The 25,092-nt window shown below is 44.2% G+C and overlaps 1 protein-coding gene across 1 annotated transcript in view; it reads right to left on the bottom strand.

Annotated features, from left to right (window-relative positions):
* slain1a (SLAIN motif family, member 1a) overlaps positions 1-25,092 on the bottom strand; it is a 104,844-nt gene that overhangs the window by 24,665 nt on the left and 55,087 nt on the right. Inside the window, exon 3 of the mRNA XM_080197846.1 lies at positions 1,799-1,948. Within this exon, the coding sequence (XP_080053972.1) occupies positions 1,799-1,948 (150 nt within the window). The remainder of the gene's footprint in view (positions 1-1,798; positions 1,949-25,092) is intronic.

The following is a 25,092-nucleotide window of genomic DNA, read 5'->3' as shown; positions in this document are numbered from 1 at the left end:
AAAGACTAAAGTTGGGACCCCGCCACTGGAGATTTGGCAGCCCAGCCAAAATCTCATTGACTTTCGACGGGACCGGACGACCCCAGCGACAGGCGAGACTGGAAAATCTCACCCTAAATCCTGACACACTGCACGCAATGCTAAAATAGAACCTGTAAAACAATTAGCACAGACCGCAGTATATAAGTTGGCCCCACACATGAGATGATCCCAGTTTTAAGCGCCAAAGTGCATGTTTCGGCCAATACCTGGTGTGTAAGTCAATATCCCCATTTTACAGCTGATATATGTTTTTTCAGGGCGAAGTAGTCACTTTTGGAGTCAGTCTCAATGTTTCAGATACATGTTTAAAGTTATAATTGCCTACTAAGTCAGCATATTCGATCTGTCAGGTGATACAGGCCTTGTTGTTGAGAAGATGTGCAGAACTTTAGGACACACCCACATATTTTAAAATTGCAACCACCAAGACTAACCCTGAAGGTTCATATTTTATACTTGGTGCATAATACAACCTTGATTTTTCAAGGTTTTTTCGCGATTCACAGGCTGTTCACGAAATGATGTATAAAGATGTACGTTATTCAATAAATAATGTGTCTCAGAGTGTTACCTATGGCTCAGCTGGTAGCAATCCCTCCCCTGGATCACAGTGTCCTGAGTTCAAAGACGATTTCAGTGGCAAGAGCACATCTAGACTGACACATTCCAGGGATGTACTGGCAGAGTGCTGCACTGTTGAAGGTGCCATCTTCTGGATTAGACATTAAGCTGTGGCCCGGTCTGCCCTTTCAGGGCCCAAGTCACGATTTCACAGAAATACAAGGGATTTCTCTGTGTTGTGCTAGTCAATAACTGGGGGCGGAACGTTGGCACAGTGGTTAGCACTGCTGCCTCACAGTGCCAGGGACCCAGGTTCAATTCTGACTTCGGGTCATTGTCTGTGTGGAGTTTGCACTTTTTCTTTGGATTGCGGGGGGAAACTGGGGCACATGGAGGAAACCCAAGTAGACATGGGGAGAATGTGCAAACGCCACACAGACAGTGACCCAAGCTGGGAATCGAACCTGGGTCCCTGGTGTTATGAGGCAGTAATGCTAACCACTATGCCACCCTATTTATGCAAACAGAAAGTGAGCAACTTGTTCATCTCCATTTTCCAGTTTGAACAAACTGGGAAAATCCATCAAGATTAAAACCCAGTTTCTGGTCAATTTTCTTTACAGCCGATAACAGATCTTGTGGCAAAAAAAAACGGTCTATATGGACAATTCCCAATGGGTGACTTTGAACAGACACATAAGTATCATCAGAAACAGAAATCTGATAGACCCAATACCATGATCTATCAAACACTTATGGAACAAACTGGAGAAAGCTGCAAATAGTTATTAGGAGATTATTCACAACAAGTTTGCCATGATAAAACCTTTATAGCCAATAATCTGAAGTAAGCAACGTGTACAACACAGCCAAGTGGGAAATTGGTGCTGAGCCAAATCACAGTGACGGGATGGGAAAATCCCAGCCACAAGAGAATTCCCATCAATATCTCCAGCATTCTCCACTTTGTCGAAAAGTTATTCAAGAGGAATCCATTATTGTTGCTCATCCGTGACCTGACCTGTGGAATGGGGTCAAGTTCATGACAATGTAATTGGGCTTCTTTTAAGGGGGCGGTAAATAAAGAAATCATCTGAGTCCATTCTGCCCGTTAAAGATGCTAACATTCTTTGACAATATTTATTTGTTACTACAGTTCTTGTTTAACTGTATCCTTAGCTCATCACATACTTACTTTCTTCTTGTAGTCTTGCCATGATCTGGACATCTGTCAGGTCCTGCAGTTTATAACCCATAGAGATAGATTCATCATCCAGCTCAGAAGTACTCAGTTCACTGTCAATCGATGACTGTGGGCTGAGTGGAAGGTTTCTACTTGCATAACCTGTAAGCACATGTAAACAAAGACAGGTGTTGTAATGGGTAATTAAACTTTTTAACTGAGATGCTAAGGTCGGTCTCCCAACTGTGCAAACGTATGGTTTTAAACTGTTCTAAACTGACTCGGAAAAGGAGGAATCTGACAAGAATTACAGGATCGGTCTGCTACAGAAATTAGCCAATTAGTTATTGTGTACAAGATGGAACCAGCAATAGATCCAGAGGCACTTGGTGGGGTTGGGGAAGAGTGGGGGGTGGGGAGCCCCCATTAAGGTACAGTGGATTATGGAGACTGATTAAAAGTACTTTGTGCATTCCGTTTCCACCCCCCTCCCCTCAACAACTCACAAGGACAATTAATTTTTCAGTCAGTAAACACCACTAAGGGAACTTTTATTTTCAGTTTTCCAAGTAGGAACATAGTAGCAGAAGTAGGCCATTCAGGCTGTCAAACCTGCTCCACCATTCAACGGCTGATCAGACATTTTTACAACCACTATCCCTGAGCCCTTTATATTATTGTTAATCAGAAATCCGTCAATCTCCATTTTAAGCACACTCAATGACTGAGTTCCACAGCTCTCTTGAGATAGACAATTCCAAAAATTCACAACCCTCTGTGTAAAGAAATTCCTCCTCATCTCAGTCCTAATTGACATCCCCCTTATTTTGAAACTATGTCCCCTGGTTCTAGATCCCCGACCAAGCGAAACATCTTACCTGAATCAATCCGGCCTATTCCTTAAAATATTTTGCTGGTAAGTTAATGAATTTAACAATGTGATGTATTGGGCAACAGATATACTGTACTCCAAAGCAATAGGCATGTATCACAATGATAGAACCAATCTCAGCCAAAACAGAGAGCAAAATTCATCGATTCCCTGCAGTGCAGAAGGACGCTATTTGGCCATCGAGTCTGCACCGACCACAATCCCACCTAGGCCCTATCCCCATAACCCAATGCATTTACCCTAACTAGTCCCCCTAGTTTAAAAGTATTTTTAATAATCAGCTGTTCCACACCATTTCTTACACATCACTTAGTGGCCACCATGTTACTACACTAACACAGGTTGGATTGTGATAAATAACGGGTGTTTCAGTGTAGAGCAATGAGAGATATTGGGTGTTTGGAGGAGGGGGGCATCCAGATAAATAATACGAAAATGTAAATTTAGTTCTGTGGCTGTAATCAATTCTCACAATAGTCACTGTAGTGAAAAGTGCCTGAAGATGTTTCCTTGACCTTTGTCCCGCAACTTCCATGTTGATAGATGCTAAAGCTTCACAATCAGGGCCAATCTGTCTCCTTAAGACAGCCTCTCATTAATCTGGGTTGAAGCCACATACAGTATAACTCCTGGGTAGCAATCAAAACTAGTTCTGGAGTTTTGTGGGTGTAAGGAGAGGAATTTTGGACGTGGCAGGCTAGAAGTTCTTCTCTGAGTGGAGGCTTGTGATGAGTGGTGTGCCGCAAGGATCGGTGTTGGGTCCATTGTTGTTTGTCATCTGTATCAATGTGGTAAATTGGATCAGCAAATTTGCTGATGGTACAATGATTGGGGGTGTAGTGGACAGTGAGGAAGGTTTTCAAAGCTTGCAGAGGGATTTGGACCAACTAGAAAAATGGGCTGAAAAATGGCAAATGGAATTTAACGCAGACATGTGTGAGGTATTGCATTTTGGAAGGACAAACCAAAGTAGAACGTACAGGGTAAATGGTAGGACTCTGAAGAGTGCTGTTGAACAGAGGGATCTGGGAATATGGGTACAGAATTCCCTAAAAGTAGTGTCACAGGTGGATAGGGTCGTAAAAAGTGCTTTTGATACATTGGCCTTTATAAATCGGAGTACTGAGTAGAAAAGTTGGAGTTTATGGTAAGGTTGTATAAGGCATTGGTGAGGCCGAATTTAGAGTATTGTGTACAGTTTTGGTCACCTAGTTACAGGAAGGATGTAAATAAGATTGAAAGAGTGCAGAGAAGGTTCACAAGGATGTTGCCGGGACTTGAGAAGCTGAGTTACAGACAGAGATTGAATAGGTTCGGATTTTATTCCCTGGAGCGTAGAAGAATGAGGGGAGATTTGATAGAGGTGTATAAGATTTTGATGGGTATAGATAGAGTGAATGCAAGCAGGCTTTTCCCACTGAGGCTAGAGGAGAAAAAAACCAGAGGGCATGGGTTAAGGGTGAAAGGAGAAAAGTTTAAAGGGAATATTAAGGGGGGATTCTTCATGCAGAGAGCGGTGAGAGTGTAGAATGAGCTGCCGGATAAAGTGGTAAATGCGGGGTCACTTTTAACATTTAAGAAAAATTTGGACGTGTTCATGGATGAAAGGGGTGTGGAGGGATATGGTCTAAGTGCAGGTCAGTGGGACTAGGCAAGAAATGGTTTGGCACAGACAAGAAGGGCCAAAAGGCCTGTTTCTGAGCTGTAATCTTCTATGGTTCTATGGTTCTATGTTGCTCCTGAGCAAGTGACTTACAATTGAAAGCAATCAGTATAAACGAGGCAACTTTCAACTTAGACCAGTAGACGCAGTATAAGTGCATCCTATAGTCCACATATGGGTTAAAATTGCAACCTAAGTTTTCATGCATGCAGAAAGCCATGTATGTTAATTAGATTTTACCAGGACCAAGATTAACGGAAACAGTTCAGATGCTCATTTGACATTCTCCTGCCCTCTTTTGGGAAAAGAATTACACGTGAATTAGATGAGTAACCACCTGCATTGAAATGACAATGAAATTCCATTCAAGTCCGTCGAATGATCGTGATCAATATTGCCAAAAGGAAATACTGGCCTTATCTGCTCGAGCACAAAAAGGAAACCTGGAAGGCCTCTCAGAAGTTGATGCAAAGAAGCCAAGCAAAAGGTACACTTCAGTCCAAAAACCAATATGAAGCGAGGGGGAAAAATGCAGATGTGAGCAACAAGGTGACAGGAAAACCAAAGTAATCGTACCACGAAATTCCACGGGATGTACTTTCAACCTTGGTGGGGTGGTCAGACCTGAGATCGCGGTCTGGCTGCCCACCATACATCCCATTTAATTTGAATTTCCACTGACATGAATTTCACATCCCTGCCAAAATCAAGTAGCCCTGATCCCTGTCTGTGTGGAAGTAAAATATAGTTAATACTGTTGCCTGTTTGCGTCAGAACAGAAGCTGAACAATTTTACATTGGTTGATACTGAAACTTCTGTTTTGCTCAGACCTGTATGGTGACAACATTGTCCAGGAGTTCACCTAGTTTGTTTTTCTGCTTGACATCCCTGTAGGGAGGCGGTAGCCTAGTGGTATTATCGCTAGACTCTTAATCCAGAAACTCAGATAATGTTCTGGGGACCCGATTCAAACCCCGCCACGGTAGATGGTGGAATTTGAACTTACTAAAAAAAATCTGGAATTAAGAATCTACCATGAAACCATTGCTGGAAAAACCCATCCGGTTCACTAATGCCCTTTAGGGAAGGAAATCTGCCATCCTTACCTGGTCTGGCCTACGTGTGACTCCAGGGCCACAGCAATGCCCTCCAAGGGCAACTAGGCTTGGGATAAGTAGTGCCAGCCACTGACAGCCATGTCCCATGAATGAATAAAAAAAATTACTGAGAAGATTGTTCCAGTAGATTGCAGCTCCACAGTGCTGAAGTCATCACAAACAGCTAACAATGCAAGCTGGCACTGGATTATCAAAGAATCATAGTATCCCTACAGTGCCATTTGGAGGCCATTCAGTCCATTGAGTCTGTACCGGCCATAATTCCATCCAGGCCCTATTCCCGTAATTCTGCATATTTATCCTGCTAATCCCCCTGACAGCAGGGTCAATTTAGCATGACCAATCAACCTAACTCACACATCTTTAGACTGTGGAAGGAAATCGGAGGACCCAGAGGGAACCCACGCGGACATGGGCACCATGGTCGGTGCAGGCTTGGAGGGCCTAAGGGGCCTGTGCTGTAATTTTCTTTGTCCCCTGATACAGGGAGAAAGTACAAACTCTGTACAGGCAGTGATCCGAGGCTGTAATTGAACCTGGGTCCCTGGCACTGTGAGGCAGCAGTGCTAAACCACTGTGCCATATCTGATTGTACGGATTTATGTATGTACGTTACAAGCTCCGCAATCACCATTAATAATGTTGCTTACAGGTCAGGAGAACATTTTTAGTCAGTGTCATGTCTCCTCCCCAACTCCTTTTACAACCTCAGAGAAAGCGTTTCGAACTAAGTTACCAAATTGTCACCCAAAGGCCACTGCCACCTCAGCCTTCTGGATCGGATTAGCTCTTGGAATCGCTGAAGACTTGGACAAAATTCACACAAGGTCGGATTCTCCCATCTCGCCCACGGCTGGGATTCTCCGGGTCCCGCTGCAGTGAATGGAGATTGAGCTGAGAGCCCAATTCTCTGTTCTCGCTGACAGCGTCCGTGAGGTGTGAACAGCCGGAGAGCTCCAGCCAGAATGTGCAACTGGTTTACTGGAAAGACCTGAGTGTTGCTGACAGGTCTTGAAGCAGCTTGAAGCAAATTAGCCACAGCCTGGGGACGTATAATAACGAACAGATTTCTGTTGTAGTTTTGAATTTTTGGCTGAGTACACCTCTCCCTTATTGCCCAACTATTTCTTCTCAATCTTCTTGTTCATTTTATCTACATGATTATTACTCCTTCACATTTTCCTCTCACTCATCATAAGCTCAAGGCCAGCCGATTTCCTCCTTTCTCATCTCTGTACCCACACTACATTGAAATGGATATTCCTAAATTGAATCTATCAGCAGAGAAAGGGGGCCATTCGATCCATCATATCTGTGCTTTCTCTTTGAGAGATCACTTCCTTTGCTCTTTCCCTATAATCCTGAAATTTTTCCCTAAGTATTTAACCAATGCCTTTTAAAAATGACAATTTAATCCTCTTCTGCATCCCTTTCAGACAGTTACAATAAATTGCTGCCTTCAAAAACAAAATCCTTCTCGTCCAACCTCTGGTTCTTGCGCTAACCTCCTTAAACTGATCTATCAATGGAGTTTCTCGCTATATGTTCATTCAAAGCCCTTCATGATTTTGAATGCCTCAATTAAATCTCTCCTTAATCAACTCCGCTCGGAAGAGAACAGTCATTTTACTATCTCCTAAGCCAAGACACAAGAGTTGATCTTCCATTCTGGGCATTGACATGCAAGCAATAAAGGGCATAGCATACAAGAAGGGGACTGAGTTCAGGAAAGATTAGCTCTAGGATATCCTGCTAGATTAGTTACTATGAGGAGGACAACCATCAAACACTCTGGAAATCTCCTTTTGGCATTAAGTACCAATGCTGCCTAAGCTTAAAAGATAGTAGTGTTATTAAAATGAATGGCCCTGTGAAAATCAATGCGGTATCCAGGATTTTGATTAATTGGGGCAAGTTTGCAACTTAATTTGCCTTTTGCTATTTGCATATTGGTGGCCTTCAGATTTTTTATTATTCATTCGTGGGACATGGGCATCGACGGTTATTGCCCATCCCTAGTTGCCCTTGAGAAGGTGGTGGTGAGCTGCCTTCTTGAATCGCTGCAGTCCATGTGCTGTGGGTTGACCACAATGGGAGGGAATTCCAGGATTTTGATCCAGCGACTATGAAAGAACGGTGATATATTTCCAAGTCAGGATGCTGAGTGACTTGGAGGGGAATTTGCAGGGTAATGGCGTTCACATGTATCTGCTGCCCCTGTCCTTCGAGATGGAAGTGGACAATGGTTTAGAAGGTGCTGTCTAAAGATCTTTGGTGAATTGCTGCAGTGCATCTTGTAGATAGTACACACTGATCGTGTATTTCTCAAGTACACAGATAAAACAATCTACCCCTCTGGAGGACTTTGTTTGGCTGTGCCATGGCTGGGGGACGGCAGCACCATTCAGTGCCCCCTGAGGTCTGTTTTGCTGGGAGTTAGTGGTGCCAACAGCAGGGGAGGTGCCAGTAAAGCTAGTCTCAGCGTGAAGAATGATAGTACAGGAGGAAGGTGCTGGCTCTCAAAGGAGTCTTCAATTTATTCTAGGTGGAACAGAGCAAAGGCACGTTTAAAGAAAGCAGGCATTCCTCCTCTGTGGTAGGAAAAGCACAGTTTGAGGTTTAGAGGAAACACAGGCAAATTCTTTCAACTGCTAACCAGAGGACTCATCATAGAATCCCTACAGTGCAGAAACAGGCCATTCAGTTCATTGAGTCTGCACCAACTCCCTGAAAGAGCAGCATACTCAGACCCTATCCCTGTAACTCCACATATTTACTCCACCAATCAATCTAACCTATGCATCTTTGGACACTAAAGGGCAATTTCGCATGGCCAATCCACCTAACCTGCACATCTTCAGATTATGGAAAGAAGCCAGAGCATCCAGAGGAAACCCTCGCAGATACAAGGAGAATGTGCAAACTCCACACAGGCTGTCACCCAAGGCCGGAATTGAACCGGGGTCCCTGGCAATGTGAGGCAGCAGTGCTAACCATTGTGCCACCGTGCCACCCATTCCCCTTCCTTGCATTGAAATGACTCACAATGCAAGGGGGGAAAAGGTGCAGCAGTCTGTGAACATGGCCCCCGTATCATTAAATGTAAAATTAATGGCAGCAACATGGAAAAAAAACAGCAAAAGTATTTCTTTCAAAAGTGAAGACCTTGTTGACACTGCACTGGAGAAAACCTGAGCTGAAATGTCAACTCTAGAAGCAGATGCACCACGGGAAAGTTTGCTCCTGGTTTGCATTCAATGTTCTTGGAGCCAGGCTACATGAAACGGCCTCTGATGCTCATCTGAATGATAGTTAAAAAGCTTCAGCTCTTCAGGTGTAAACTTGGATCCTTGAGGAAACTTGGCTGTGGTACGATTCAAGAAACTTTATAGTGTATTTATTAGTGTCACAAGTAGGTTTACATTAACACTACAATGAAGTTACTGTGAAAATACCCTATTCACCACACTCCGGTGCCTGTTCGGGTACACTGAGGGAGAATTTAACACGGCCAATGCACCTAATGAGTACGTCTTTCAGATGATGGGAGAAAACCAGAGCACCCAGTGGAAACCCACGCAGACACGGGGAGAAGGTGCAGACTCTGCACAGGCAGTGACCCAAGCCAGGAATCGAACCCGAATCTTTGGCGCTGTGAGTCGCAGTGCTAACCACTGTGGCACCCTGCCACCTTTAAATGGTCACTGCATTGCACCCTTCTTCAGATGGTATCTGGGAGTAGCACAGAGTGAAACAGGCTCTATTCTGTCTGAGAACTAAAAGCTCTGGAACGCCTCATCCCCAACAACTCTTGTTATCTTAAAACCGAATGGATTATGGAAGCCAAAATTCATGTCATTTAACTGCTGATTCTTGATTTATCTTCTTAATTCCCCTACTCTCTTTAAATGTTTGTGGTGATGTGCGATCTCAAGTTTGGCCGTTTACCAAAGTTTCACAATTTAAAAACTCAACTCAGGCCAGGAACAAAACATTCACAGGAGACCACGCTGGTGAGACTCAGCATAATTTTAAATAATAACCAGACAGTATCACTGTCAGTTCAGATAATGGTATTTATTAGTCTGGTATAAAGTACAGTCAGAGTTGACTTTTCAAACTATTTTATGGAATAACAGCAATACGAGCACAGCAAAGGTCGAATTTTCACGCCCCTGTCCATGTTGGAACGGAAACAGCTTGATTAAAAATGACGGGTGGGACCGGATTCCAGGATTCTTGCCCCCGTTGTGAAATTCGTATGGCCTCCGGGTGAGGATGCAGGCAGCAAGCCCACACACTGCAATCCTGCCCTTGCCACTCCACTTAGTAGGTGGGTATTTTAGACCCGCTTGCTGTTTCCAATGCTAACCCATTTTTCTGTCAGGAAATACAGCTCAGGCAGTTGAGAAGTTGTAAGCTTTTGGGAGAACCTAGTCTGAAATCTGAAATCTTTGCCACACAATGTAAATATGTATTGCCAACTTCAAATGTCATAATTGGGGGCTGTGTGGTAATTTAGTTATGTACGTGATGCAGTGACTGGCCTGTGTTGGAAAGAGATAAGCAACCAATAAATTGAATAGATTTGTGTAAGTGTTATGATGCATTAGAGTGTTTTCTCCAATGGATATAGTGCTATTCCGAATCAACCAGTATTGAGGGGACCTCGGTGGCAATAGTAGTTAGCACTGCTAACTCACAGCACTAGGGACATGGGTTCAATTCCAGCCTTATCTGTGTAAAATTTGCACATTCTCCCCGTAACTGTGTGAGTTTCCTCCGGGTGTTCCCCCCCACACGCCAAAGACGTGCGGCACTGGTTGATTGGCCGTGCTAAATTGATCCTTACGAGGATGGGGTCCGGGTAGGATTGTTGTCGGTGCAGACCCAATGGGCTGAATGGCCTCCTTCTGCACTGTAGGGATTCTATGATTCTGTGAGGATCAGATATTACCAAGTTATCTAAACCTACTGCTTTGATTTTTAAACTGATTTTAAGTTCAGATATATATGGTGACCATTTGAAATATTTGAATAGATACCTGACTTTTTTGATTGAAAGTCTATACGTTAAGCCTTTGAACAGATAACCATTTATTAAGTTAACTTTAAAGTTACAATTTTTTGAGCCTGGAGGGTTTGTTAATTCCATTGTGCAATGAATCTGAGTATGAATATTTGGCTGAGTTTCAACCCCACCAATGAATTTAGCTCAGAAGTGGTTGTTTTGTATTTTAAAGAGACTTTTAAATGGCTGTTTGCTTATTCTGACAGATTTAAGAACACTTAACAGGAATGCACTTGATTGCTGGGGTGGTAAATAAGAACATAAGAAATAGGAGCAGGAGTAGGCCATCTAGCCCTTTGAGCCTGCCCTGCCATTCAATAAGATCATGGCTGATCTGAAGTGGATCAGTTCCACTTACCCGCCTGCTCCCCATAACCCTTAATTCCCTTACCTATCAGAAATCTATCTACCCGTGACTTAAACATATTCAACGAGGTAGCCTCCACCACTTCAATGGGCAGAGAATTCCAGAGATTCATCACCCTCTGAGAGAAGAAGTTCCTCCTCAACTCGGTTCTAAACTGCCCCCCTCCCCTTTGAGGCTGTGCCCTCTAGTTCTGGTTTCCTTTCTAAGCGGAAAGAATCTCTCTACCTCTACCCTATCTAGCCCCTTCATTATCTTGTAAGTCTCTATAAGATCCCCCTCTGCCTTCTAAATTCCAACGAGTACAGGCCTAGTCTATTTAATCTCTCCTCATAAGCTAACCCCCTCATCTCCGGTATCAGCCTGGTGAACTTCTCTGTACTCCCTCCAAGGCCAATATATCCTTTCGCAAATAAGGGGACCAAAAGCTGTATAGGGCATTGGTGAGGCCGCAGCTGGAGTACTGTGTGCAGTTTTGGGCGCCGCACCTGCGCAAGGATATTTTGGCCCTGGAGGGAGTGCAGAGGAGGTTTACTAGGCTGATACCGGAGTTGAGGGGATTGAGCTATGAGGAGAGGCTGAATAAACTAGGCTTGTACTCGTTAGAGTTTAGAAGAATGAGGGGAGATCTCATTGAGACGTATAAGATGATGAATGGGATGGATAGGATAGAGGTGGAGAGACTCTTCCCGCTCAAAAAAGACAGTAGGACTAGGGGGCACAGCCTCAAGATAAAGGGGAGGCGGTTTAGAACGGAGTTGAGGAGGAACTTCTTCACTCAAAGGGTGGTGAATCTCTGGAATTCTCTGCCCGTTGAAGTGGTGGAGGCTGCCTCGCTAAATATTTTTAAGAAGCGGGTTGATGGGTTTTTGATAAGAGAAGGGATTAAGGGTTATGGGGAGAGGGCGGGAAAGTGGAACTGAGCCACGACAGATCAGCCATGATCTTATTGAATGGCGGGGCAGGCTCGAAGGGCTAGATGGCCTACTCCTGCTCCTATTTCTTATGTTCTTATGTTCTTAAAACTGCACACAGTACTCCAGTTGCAGCCTCACCAGTGCCTTGTACAGTTGCAGCAAGACCTCCCTGTGGAATTCTTTGCCGCAGAAGGCTGTGGAGGCCAGGTCATTGAGTGTCTTTAAGACACTCAATGGAGGTCAGGTCATTGAGTGACTTTAATAGGTAGATTCTTGATTGACAAGGGGGTCAGGGGTTATGGGGAAAAGGCAGGAGAATGGGGATGAGAAAAATATCAGCCATGATTGAATGGCGGAGCCAACTCAATGGGCCGAGTGGCCTTATTCTGCTCCTATGTCTTATAGTCTTATGGTCTTCTACGAACACTTAAGAAGAGCAATGTTTTTCAAGTGAAGTTTGAACTGATGATCATTTATTTCTTGTATGAGCATTTCAAAGATGGTTATTATAGTTCTGTTTGTGGTGGATACTGGGTGAGTAGGTACAGAGATGGCATTAGGGAGGGGGCATGATTGGAAATTGGGGTTAAGGGTTAGGGTGCCAACCACTCACAGAACTGGGCCAATGTCACAGTGAATTGAGTCGGGCTTTCTAGCCTTCCCGCCTTAGCAACTGCCTGCTTCCAGAGACAGCAGCCCCCACTGAAGGCCATCCCTAACAACCTCCACCCTAACAACCACCACCTCCCTCTCTCTCGACCACCACCATAAGAAAATAGCACACTGCTGGGCAGCAGCCAGGCTTGCAACGTCATTAAAATGACCAAACTCGTGAATCCCAACCCTTATTGTGCTACTTTAGCCCTTTTAACATAAATAGGTTAACGTCTCACTTAAAAAAAAAGTTGAGACAAATGTGTTGTATTCCGCAACGTGAATTAATCTGAGTTTCAATTTTGCATGTGTCCTTGCTGATTAAATATCGTGCCAAAAATACACAACAGAAGGAGCGCTTTAAAGATTCTACTTCAGGGAGTGGAGGAGGAATGTAATTAAACTGGTTGCCATGCCGACAGTAGTAACACCATTTCCAATGACTATATTCAGAGGTAATTTATTGCAGTTAAAGCCATGCATGCCTGGAGCAGACTTTCTTCAAGAAGAACCCTATCAAAGAGGATATTAGTCTATATCGCCCCTACCAAATACATTTTTCATGACGCTTCATTTAATCTTGAATAACTCTCATGAAGGGATTCTTCATCATATTGCACTTTTTATTACAAAAATCAGCATCCAAACAATCAAGATTGTTTTTAATCACAGATTACCCAGGTTTTCCTTGATAGAATTATATTAAGCAATGCATGCAGGTAGCAGAATGTGTAGCAAAGCTCACACTGAGAGAAACAAACATTCACGCTGTTCCAGTTTTATACTCTACCTGTTCTTTCAGAGATTAGTAATTGTTTAGTAACAGGTTTGTAGAGGCTTTGAGAGCTAAACCCATTGGTATATGGACTATATCCTGCAAACGAGCTACATGGAAGGCCAGAAGTGTAAGAATTCGAAAAGAGGTTTTTCCATCGTTTGGCTTTTGAGGGAAAGAAGCAAAGACACAGTTAGATTTGACAAAGCTCCGCTTGAAGCGTTAGCTTAAATAAAAGACAATAAAGTATACACATACAGCATGGAGTAGCTTCATGCAGCAGAACATTCAAAGGCAACAGCCAATTATAACTATCTGGTTTCCAACTCTTAAGATCCAGGGTCACACTCTGAGGTTTTATAAGTTTACCAATAATTTATAAATTCAACAAAACTTGGTGTTCAAGTTCATAACTGGAGAAGTGTTTATGAACAAGATGGACTGTTCAGCCATGCCTGCCCCAAAACTGGAAAACCCAGTGGACCATTACATGGTCCCTGCTCCCCCCCACCACACCCGCCCGCTATAATTCCCGTGGCATGCAGGATGGGAAAATTCTCCCCCATTCAGGCTTGATACAGTGTAGCTCTAACTGTAGAGAATAAAATGCTTTTATCACTTAGATTCTCTCTATCGTTGTCAGAAGTTACATCACCGACTATTATCTTATCCAAGGCTATTCAATACTGTGGTCTTCCTGACCATAATGGTCAACTTGCATCCTCCTCATTGCATTTGGTTTTGGATTAATATGATGTGGAGATGCTGGCGTTGGACTGGGGTAAGCACAGTAAGAAGTCTCACAACACCAGGTTAAAGTCCAACAGGTTTATTTGGCAGCACTAGCTTTTGGAGCCTCAAGCTCCTTCTTCAGGTGAGTGAGGACTTGTGTTCACTAACAGGACGTATAAAGACACAAACTCAGTTTACAGGATAATGGTTAGAAATGCGAGACTTTACAGGTAATCAAATCTCAAGGGTGTAGACAAGGTGAGTGGAGAGAGGGTTAAGAACAGGTTAAAGAGATGTGTATTGTCTCCAGCCAAGACAGTTAGTGAGATTTTGCAAGTCTAGGCAAGTCATGGGGCTTATAGATAGTGCGACATGAACCCAAGATCCCAGCTGAGGCCATCCTCATGTGTGTGGAACTTGGCTATCGGTTTCTGCTCAGCGATTTTGCGTTGTCGTGTGTCGTGAAGACCACCGTGGAGTTGCCCACAACTTGCCTGAGCTTGCAAAATCTCACTAACTGTCCTGGCTGGAGACATTACACATCTCTTTAACCTGTGCTTAACCTTCTCTCCGCTCACATTGTCTGTACCTTTAAGATTTGATTACCTGTAAAGACTCGCATTCCAACCATTACCTTGTAAATTGAGTTTGTGTCTTTATACGTCCTGTTTGTGAACACAAGTCCTCACTCACCTGAGAAAGGAGCTTGAGGCTTCGAAAGCTAGTGCTGCCAAAAAAACCTGTTGGATTTTAACCTGGTGTTGTGAGACTCCTTACTTTGGATCAATAGCCGTTAGCACCACAACTAAGCACAACCCTGTCCTGACCCAATGTCAGCCATTGTACTTTTTCTCTGTGGGGGTCAACTGATGCTGATCAGGGAATAGGCACCCTGAACAATTGTCCCCTCCAATGGCCAAGGTTACCAATGCGAACTGCAATGTCCCAGCCTTGACAATGGAATGGAGCTAGGATTGAATGCCAAATCAAAATCTCAATTATTAGACCATTTGAGTTCAGCAAACTTTGAATTAAGAGAAGCAGACAGAAGGCTGAATTTACCTCTGCAAACCAGGTAATTGTCCCATTTCTCTTGGTTCTACCTCAATTACATCACAATCTTGACTAATTCCAACAAAACCAGTGGGGCAACACAGCGTTAGGGGAGTGAGTGGAAGCCCTGCTTTACTGCTGCTCTATTATCCAAGAGGAACACCCAGACCCAGCTCACAAATGTCAAGCAATAACTTCTTAAATGCATCCATTTCAGGTGGGTGTACAACACTACTAGATATCTTGCTGGCCAATTCTCAGGAGTCAAAGGGAGCAACTGTGTTCGTAAATGTATATAGATAATTCTTGACCCTTTACTGAGGGTTTCACCCTCAGGAGTCTCCGATAACATCAGCGCAATCCAACTGGAAGCTAACAGGACTTGTCTATTCACGAATAGAAGGCCTGAGGTTTTGTTATCTGAAGCCCACAGTAATGTGTTCTCTATATAGTGATAGAGAAATGAATTGGAAATTCATTTCCAATTAAATGAATTGGAACTTCTGAATGGATCTATCTGATATTAAGTCGATCTTTCTCTACAGCCGAGCTATGGCCGTAACACTACATTCTGTACCCTCTCCTTCTCTATGAACCGTATGCTTTGTCTGTACAGTCTGTATAGTATAATACTGTATAGTATTAATGTACACCAATTAATGTGACAATAATAAATCAAATCAAAATGGAAACTCTATTTTTATAATAAAAAGAAGTATAAACGTGCAAAACTTTCCCCTTTTTAAATCCATTTATTCTGTAACCCCTCCCACCACAACCTCCAACTTCTTCCTTCTGCTGAGACACCAACACTTGCCCTTCCAGCATCTGCAATCCCCTGGGATTTTACTGTTTTTGGTAGGGGAGGGAATTCCCAGAACTGATCTTTCAGTTTCATTTTATTTTAAGATGAAGAGGATAACTTCCAGAAAAATCCCTCAGATTTTCACTCTGTTTTAATGAAGAAAGATTCCGGGGTGGGGTCGGGGGGGTGGGGGGGGGGGGGGGGGGGGGTTCCTTTTCAAGATGGGCAGTGCATTCATTTATCCCCGGCAGATTAAATGCTAATATATCCAACTGACCGATAAAGAAGATTGAACTTTCAGGTACACAAAATGCCTCGTATTTTCCAATAAGACTGGCACATTTTTTGGTTGATTTCTACCATGCCAATGCCCAAACTCTCCAGAAAATCTAGTCTTTAGGAGCAATTTATAATTCACAGAATCCTACAGTGCAGAAGAAGGCCATTCGGACCATCAAGCGCCAACAACAATCCCATGCAGGCCCTATCCCTGTAACCCCATGTATTTATCCTGCAAATCCCCTGACACTAGAATCAATTTAGCATGGCCAATCCACCTAACCCACACATCTTTGGACTGTGGGAGCAAACCAGAGCACCCAGAGGAGACCCACACAGACACGGGGAGAATGTGCAGACTCCACATGGGCAATCACCTGAGGCTGGAATTGAACCTGGGTCCCTGGCGCTGTGAGGCAGTGGTGCTAACCACTTTGCCACCCATCAACCACTGGACATTCTTCTCATTAGGGTAAGACATTGGGTGGGATTTTTCCAGCCGATTCCAGTGGTGGGATTTTCCAGTCCTGCCGATAGTGACCCCTCCCCCACAGGGTGCAAACAATAGGAAACACCAGCGGTGAGACCTGAAGGGCTGCAAAAATACGCCATGGCGGGGGGGGGTGCAGAAAATCCTGCGTGTTAAGGATGAGGTGCTCACTGCGCGCTGAGAAAATGCAGGTAGCGAGGATAGTACATGACTAATGGAGTCCACACAACTTTCCATCTATCCACTACAGAGCGTGGGATCCTCCCCCGCAAATAGTTTCTCTCTGTGCTCATCTTAAGTGATCCTTGATGTTCAAATGCAATAAAAGGAAAATGTCTCCTCGGAACCTTAGCGTTTTTGCCATAAAAAGGCTACATCTGAGGGTACACCTGAGCTTCCAATGATGGGCTGAATACAAAAATCACAGGGACTGCCCCCTCTCACAGAACACCCAGCATGACTTGCAGTAGGAGGATACATTTGTGTGATATAACTCTTCGTTCTCACTGTAGCTCATTTGCTCGGTGTCCGTAAAGGTTTACATTTTTCTTTGCTTTTGTACAAAGAAAACATGCAGGCCAAGAGCCAACATTACATATGCTGGGATTACTTCAGGATTAGAACAATTGACAAAAGAGCTCCTTCCTAAACCCATCTGTCGTATCATCTTGTATTCCCAAAAGAACAAGCGATTAAGCATGACCTTGTGCAAACTAATCCAAATTACGGATAATACCATTCATATTCATGATGACCCTAAAACCATCACACCCTTTAAACGTCAGGATCGGACCCTTGTAGAAGGACAAATAACTCATACGCTAACGGTTCAGATGGCAACCATTTGTAAAACATGGGCTTTTTTTCTGAGTCAAGTCTCTCCACCAAGTAAATTAGACTCATTTGATATTTGAATTCAGTGGAAGGCTCCTCTTTTGACATTAGAGAATTTTGAAAGATATCCAAAAATGTGAACTCTCCCACTGCTCCCTGGCTTGACCTCGCTTTGCTGAATAAATATTAATTAGAATGTACAAGTTGAATAAAAGGTCAAGCTGAACCGCACTCTTCCTCACTTCCCAGGACATCTATCAGGGAGTTCTGACATCCAGTAATAAAGGGCCTTGCTTCCGATAAAGAACTGGCTCAGATGTTCTCAGCGCATTAGCATCACGGATCCCCTGAGACTGACCTTTGAGAGGCCAAATGGATCTATAATGGAGATCGCTAAGATGAGCTTCTAACACTAGAGTAAACACGAGGCACTCCATCTCTAAAAATGCACCATCAGGTTTTTACCCAATTAAACGTACTAATAGCACTGCATTACATTTCTTTTCCATCCTAGAAATGCAATTTTTAATCTTTTGGTGTTCTTTAAGGAACTTTATTAGCAATCACTATGCTAAGTGCTAACCTAGTCTACAAAGGAATCATTCAGAATAAATAAATTGCTTTTAATTTTGGCTAATAGCAGTTCCTCTCCAATCAGCCTTGCCACAAGATATCAATGCTCTACCTATTTATTAATTTGAAAATTAAATCAAATCAAATCTCCAGTCTATTTAATGCCAGTTCAGCATTACATTTCAGCTTTTATATTCCAGACCAATATGGGTGAAATGACCTCCTTCTGCACTGTAGGGATTCTATGAAATCCCAGTGTGTTATTTAGGATTTTTTTAAAGAATAGCCTCTTCTGCTGGAGGTTCTGCTTCTGATACAAAGTGGACCTGAACTCTCTCTACCCCTTCACATAATCCAGCTTTCACAATTTCTTTCAATCCTCTTAAAAAACCTAACCGTACCTGGCCACATTTCCTGAGAGTTGAATTCCATCTGCAATTTATTTTCTGTCCAGTTTGCAACCTTAACAATGTCATTTTGTTGCCTCCATTGGTTGTCAAAATGGTTTACTAGGCCTCCGATATCAGGATCATCTGAAAATTTGGTTAGCAATTTCCTTCATCCAATATCTAAATCATTGACGTACAGAGGTTACCGAATTCTCCAATTTTTGAGATGAAGGGCCATGGTTTCCTGCTGCAGAGGCTTGTGGGAAAAGACATCAAGGGCAGGAATTTTGGGCCATGTTCCCCACAAACTGGAAAATCCCACCCCATTTCAACGGATCTTCACATGGTTCACAGCCCCCTGCCCTTCAATGATTCCCATGATGGATGAGATAGGAAAATTCCACCCCAAATCTTCCAGCCCTGACCTCATCAATCATGCAACCGGGGGTTTTGTACTGCATTCCGTAGTGAGACAGGCCACATGGTGCATCGTCCGCCATCCTATCCAGGCGCCAGATTGAAAAAGGGCCCCAATATCACTGACTAACTTCTGGAGATAGAAGGTGGATGTCCTGAAAATGAAGCCGGGTCTCTGGGAGCGCTCTGAAGCAAGAACATGGAACCCCTGAGAGGGAAGAGGGATCTCCAGGAATATTCTGAGGCTGGTAGATGGACCCCCGCCAGGACACAAATATGGAAGGTCCACCTGTAGAGGCTGCCCTAATCCGCTGCTGTGGTGCTGCAGGGTCCAGGGTTACGGGCAGCTTCCATCTTGAATTCCGGAGGCAACCCCAGGCATTGTTCAGGTGCGCCCCAGCATCTGCACACCACATTCCCCTGGATGTGTTTAGCACTGGTGTGCTTTCCCATTGGCACTGAGAAGAATTAGGCTTGAGGAATCAGGCCTTCATCCGCATCCCATTAGCGGGATGCTAAAAAGTTTCACGCTGACCTCTAGGGGGTTTCCTGATTACCATGCTGGAAGATCCTGCTGCAAAGTCACACTGGTGTAAGACTGATTTTTGGTCCCCACCAACCCACCTACTGTTGGACCCGAGCACTAGGGCTTGGAGAATTCTGCCTACAATCCTAGGACAGAAACCTTCCTTTCCAATTCTTTTCTTTCACCCTCTCTCAATCCCATCTTGTTCCTTTGCTTTTCAACGTCACCCATGGGTTTTAACGTCTCTGCCCACAGCTGGGTAACGGTGGAGTACAGTGAGTTCAACAAATTTATATCAAAACAATATTTTAAAAAAAATGCAGTGTGGTTGATCCCGAATTTATAATAGCCTGCCTGAAATCAGTTACAAACAGAATCACTCAGGTATGCTTATCATAACACACTCCATTCTAAGTAACAACAGAATCTTCAGAACACAAGCAATCTGAGTTACAGCCAGATTCACGTTACAGCGAATGAGTCATTCATCACAAATAGAACATTATCTGAGGAACCAAGGTTCAGGAGTCACACGGCAAGGTGTACAAAAAAAAATCTAATAATCAACAAATCAGTTTTAAAGGTCAAAATGCCGAAATTACAAAAGCTTTCGGCAATTAAGGCAGCTTCCATTTGCAGAAAGAATTTCTGTTGAAAGACAACTGAACCTCACCAACTGAAATGACTGTTGCATCCACAGTGTAAACCGTAACTGCGCAGAACACAAGGAAAGAAACTACGTGGATAATTCTCCTGACTCAAGACTGCAACAAAAAAAATGACCCAGAAAGCAGTCCTTTCCCCCACATCCAATCTACCGCAGCACCAGAGCAAAATCCTACATTATTCCCCACTGAACCTCTGCGATATCACTATAATAATAGCTTTGTTTAAAAGTCATCTGTATTTTACTGCAGTAGCCTTGCCGTGTCAGCCTCCGCAGTTGCACTAGGGATGCCAAGATTTATCACATCATTCTGTAATTTCATCTGCATTACTAAACTGCAGACAAAGGCCATGGATGAAGCTTACTAGTGGCACACAGCCATAACCACAACAGTGGCGTAGCTGCCTTTCAGGGGAAGGTGGACAAGCATGGGGGGGGGGGGCGGAGGGGAGAAGGGAAAAGAAGATTATGCTGATGGAGTTAGATAAGGAAGAATGGATGGAGACTCAAGAATACATGGACCGAATGGTCTGCTTCTATGCTGCATAATCTAAGGCTGGGATTTTCCACGCAACCCGCCACTCGTTTTGGGGCAGCGGAGATGGCCCACCATTGGCCATTGTCAACGGGGTTTCCCATTGAATAGAAAATCCGCAGCAGGGGTTGTGCCATTGACGGGACTGGAAGACCCTGCCGGCATGAACAGCCAAAAAGTTTGGGCCTACACAATCCACAAAAAGAAGATTAGCATCGAAAACACCCCATCCTCACCTGCGGTTGGGATTCCCCGGTGCTGCTGCAGTGTGTGAAGTTTTGGCTGAGTGTCAAATTCTCCATTCTCGCTGGCAGCAGAGCGGGAACGGACAAGATTGGAGAATCCCATTCTATATCTTAAATTATCTTGTAAATAAAGCCATCATCAAACAATTCATCAGATCTTTTTCTTTACACAAACAGGTACGATGCAAACCACAAATGCTGCACCTTGCGATGAACACAGAAAGAAAGAAGTGGGACTTTGCTGGCCAGAATTACAGTAATTTCTATTTTACATTTATGTAACGTCTTCTACTGAATAATTGGAGCATAGAATCATAGAATCCCTACAGTGCAGAAGGAGGCCATTCAGTCCATTGAGTCTGCGCTGACACAATTCCACCCAGGCCCTATTCCCATAACCCCTCATATTTACCCTGCTAATCCCCCCGACACTAAGGGATAACTTAGCATGGCCAGTCAACCTAACCTGCATGTATGAGAGAAACCGGAGCACCTGGAGGAAACCCACACAGACATAGGGAGGAAGTGCAAACCCCACACAGACCTGAGGCTGGAATTTAACCCGGGTTCCTGGCACTGGGAGGCAGCAGTGTTAACCACTGTGCCACCACGCTGCCTGTGAAAACACAATCTCCCAAATTTCAATGTACATCACAGCACTCACTTCCACTCCTTCAGACTCACTGGCTTGCCTTTGACTCCCCCAAACACCTCTTGGTGCTGACTGGAATTAACGTACGCGCAGTTCTGCCTGACTTGCAGCGTGAGATGGGCATTTTGATGGCTTTTCTCAAAAGTCAAGACTGCCCCGAGATTGCGTGGCATGAACGTGAATGAGGAAGGCATTCAAGTTGTAGTGTGTGCACCCCAGCACTGAGGGTAACCATGGCAACGTGAAGAGATGGCGATATGTAATGCGCTTCACAAAAGCTTGCTACAGAGCCAAGCCTCTTACAGCTGACTCAGATCAACGCACTGCCCGTAGCTTCCCTGGAGTCCTGGGCCTTAGAACAGCTGGCTGAGGATAATTTAAAACAGAAACACATTCATGATTACGCAGACTGCTTGGAACAGGCAAAGCCTGGTCAGAAGGAAGACCTCAACCCAAATACCACACGCATAGTTTAGTCTGAAAACTCCTAATAATTCTTCATCTTTACTGGAAACATCTGCATATCTGGTCTTTCATAAATCTGTTAAAATGTATTCAGGCAATTGTGTTTTGTGGTAGGAAGGATGGAGATGGAAAGATTCACGTAATGCCATGTTAGCTGGAGTGCATAGATCATAAAGTTCTACAGAATTACATTACAGAAGGGGGCCATTCGACCCATCAAGCCCACACTGACTACAATCCCACCCTATCCCCCTACCCCAAGCATTTACACTGAAAATCCCCCTGATACTAAGGGGAAATTTAGGTGGATTAGGCCAATCCATCTAACCCGCACACCTCTGGAGTATGAGAGGAAAGTGGAGTACTCAGAGGAAACCCATGCAGACACAGGGAGAACATGCAAACCAGACAGACAGTGACCCAAGGCCAGAATTGAACCCGGGATCCTGGTGCTGTGAGGCAGCAGTGCTAACCACTGCACCACTGTGTCTGCCCTGTCGTAGTTATAGGGAAAATGTAAACTTTTGGCTCAGTTAACACTTACAGTCATTATATCGCACATTAGTATTTTCAATCTCAAAGCTGATGCTTTTGTCCAAGTTTTGCTTTCAGCAACAGGGCGAATCAAGGGGCAAACGATGCAGGTTAATTCATTCAGTCCTGAGAACTTAACCCTGCAGTGTGCTTACATTCCTCAGATGGCTACAAGTGTGTGCTTGACAATACCCTGCCATCTTGGGTACTCTGCCACATGGAAAGATCCTGTGCCCCAGATGGAGTGAGGTCTTTTTCTTTAGGATAGGGATGCCTCAAGCCAACAGGCCGGACATTTACTTAATGTATCTGTGGACTGGTGGTCGGTTTGGCATCCATCACCAGTGATGGCTAGGAAGGAATGAATGACACAAAACCGAAAGCAATGCCAACATTCGCTTCTATACAAAGAGCTGTCTTCAGAAAGGCAGATGTTCTCTGAATCCCTTTGCCTTGACAATGGGCTATAACTCAATGACAGTCTCTCCTGTGAAATGGAGGCAAGAAAAACAGTTTGTGTGGTTCTGAGTAATGAACGGGTGTGTGTGCATCAGGAAAAAATTTACAAATTTGTGGTCAGAGAAGAGCAAGTCCCAATCAAGAGTGCAAACCTGTAGAGCAGCAGGGTGGCACAGTGGTTAGCACTGCTGCCTCACAGCACCAGGGACCCAGGTTCAATTCTGGCCTTGGGTCACGCTGTGTGTGGAGGTTGTACATTCTCCTTCTGTCTGTGTAGGTTTCCTCTGGGTGCTCCAGTTTCCACCCAATATGTGGGTTAGGCAGATTGACCGTGCTAAATTGCCCTTTAGTGTCCTGAGATGTATAGATTAGATGGAGGGTAAATGTGTGAGACTACAAGGATAGGGCATGGGAGAGAGCCTGGATGGGATACTCTGTCAGAGAGTCAGCGCAGACTCGATGGGCCAAATGGCCTCTTCTGCACTGTAAAGGTTCTATGTTTCTATGAAAATAAATTCTGTAAATATGGAGGAGTTGTGATCTTTTCTTTACGGATGCCCTTTTCCAACTTAAAGCATCACTCAAACAAATCAAGAAATAGCTTTCTCAGTGCAAGTGAAATTGGAACTGTAATCAAACCACCTGAAAAAGAGAAGTGGTGAATAAAGAGTCTGCAGCGCAAACGAAAATGCAACTACTTTCCGGAAGGAACCGTTACAAAAATGCAGCTACTTTCCGGAAGGAACCGTAACAAAAATGCAGCTACTTTGCGGAAGGAACCGTAATGAAAATGCAGCTACTTTCTGGAAGGAACTGTAATGAAAATGCAACTACTTTCAGGAAGGAACCGTAATGAAAATGCAACTACTTTCTGGAAGGAACCATAATGAAAATGCAGCTACATTTCGGAAGGAACTGTAAGGAAAATGCAGCTATTTTCCAGAAGGAACTGTAATGAAAATGCAGCTACTTTCTGGAAGGAACCGTAACGAAAATGCAGCTACTTTGCAGAAGGAACTGTAATGAAAATTCAGGAGAAGCCAGCCGGAAAGTGGAGGGGAAAAAAAAAACGCAATCACAACTTCAATACACCTTTAAAGAACAGCAGCAAAGCCAGACAAATATAGGTGCCTGTTTTTGTGTGAGCGTGTGGGGAGCTACAGGGGAGAACACAGTGCAAGAAGGTGAGATATCCGGTAAGGCATCCATATGCCAGCAGGGTACCCGAACAAAGACATGAAAATATTGTTGCCACAACAGCACAGGGACCTTGGCTCAGGAACGGGCTGGGATTCTGCGGTCTTGCATCGCTGCCAGCAGGAACGGAGAATTTGGTGCTCAGTCAAATCCCCTTCAACAGCAGTGGGACTGGAGAATCCCAGGGGCGAGGTCGGACAAGTCCGGCCATGGTGTCCCTGTTCCAGGTTTGTTACTTTTATGATGCCACTGATGCTCTGTGCTGTGGTTGCAGCATTGAAAAATGTATTTATCTAATCTGGCATTTATCTGTTTAATACTAGAGATTATAAACATTCACAGCGTCATAGAATCCCTACAGTGCAGAAGGAGACCAGTCAATCCATTGAGTCGGCACCAACTCTCTGTCAGAGCATTCTGCCCAGGCCCTAACCCCTATCCCCATAACTCCACACATTTCATAGAATCATAGAACCCTACAGTGCAGAAAGAAGCCCTTTGGCCCATCGAGTCTGTACCGACCACAATCCCACCCAGGCCCTACCCCATATCCCTGCACATTTTACCCACTAATCCCTCTAACCTACACATCCCAGGACACTAAGGGGCAATTTTAGCATGGCCAATCAACTTAATCTGCACATCTTTGGACTGTGGGAGGAAACCTGAGCACGCGGAGGAAACCCATGCAGACATGAGGAGAATGTGCAAATTCCACACAGACAGTGACCCAAATCGGGAATCGAACCCAGGTCCCTGGAGCTGTGAAGCAGCAGTACTAAGCACTGCGCTACCGTGCTGCGATTTACCCTGCTAACCCATCTAACCTACATGTTTTAGGACACTAAGGTGCAATTTAGCTTGGGCAATCCACCTAACTTACACATCTTTGGACTGTGGAAGGAAACCGGAGCATCCGGGGGAAACCCACGCAGTTACAGGGAGAATGTCATCTGAGGTCAGAATCGAACCTGGGTCCCTGGCACTGTGCTGAGCACC

The sequence above is a fragment of the Carcharhinus amblyrhynchos genome, chromosome 10 (assembly GCF_965287045.1).
Source record: "Carcharhinus amblyrhynchos chromosome 10, sCarAmb.v2.hapA, whole genome shotgun sequence".
NCBI lineage: Eukaryota > Metazoa > Chordata > Chondrichthyes > Carcharhiniformes > Carcharhinidae > Carcharhinus > Carcharhinus amblyrhynchos.
The sequence above is the reverse complement of the archived record's forward strand: the minus strand, read 5'-3'. Positions and strand labels throughout refer to the sequence as shown.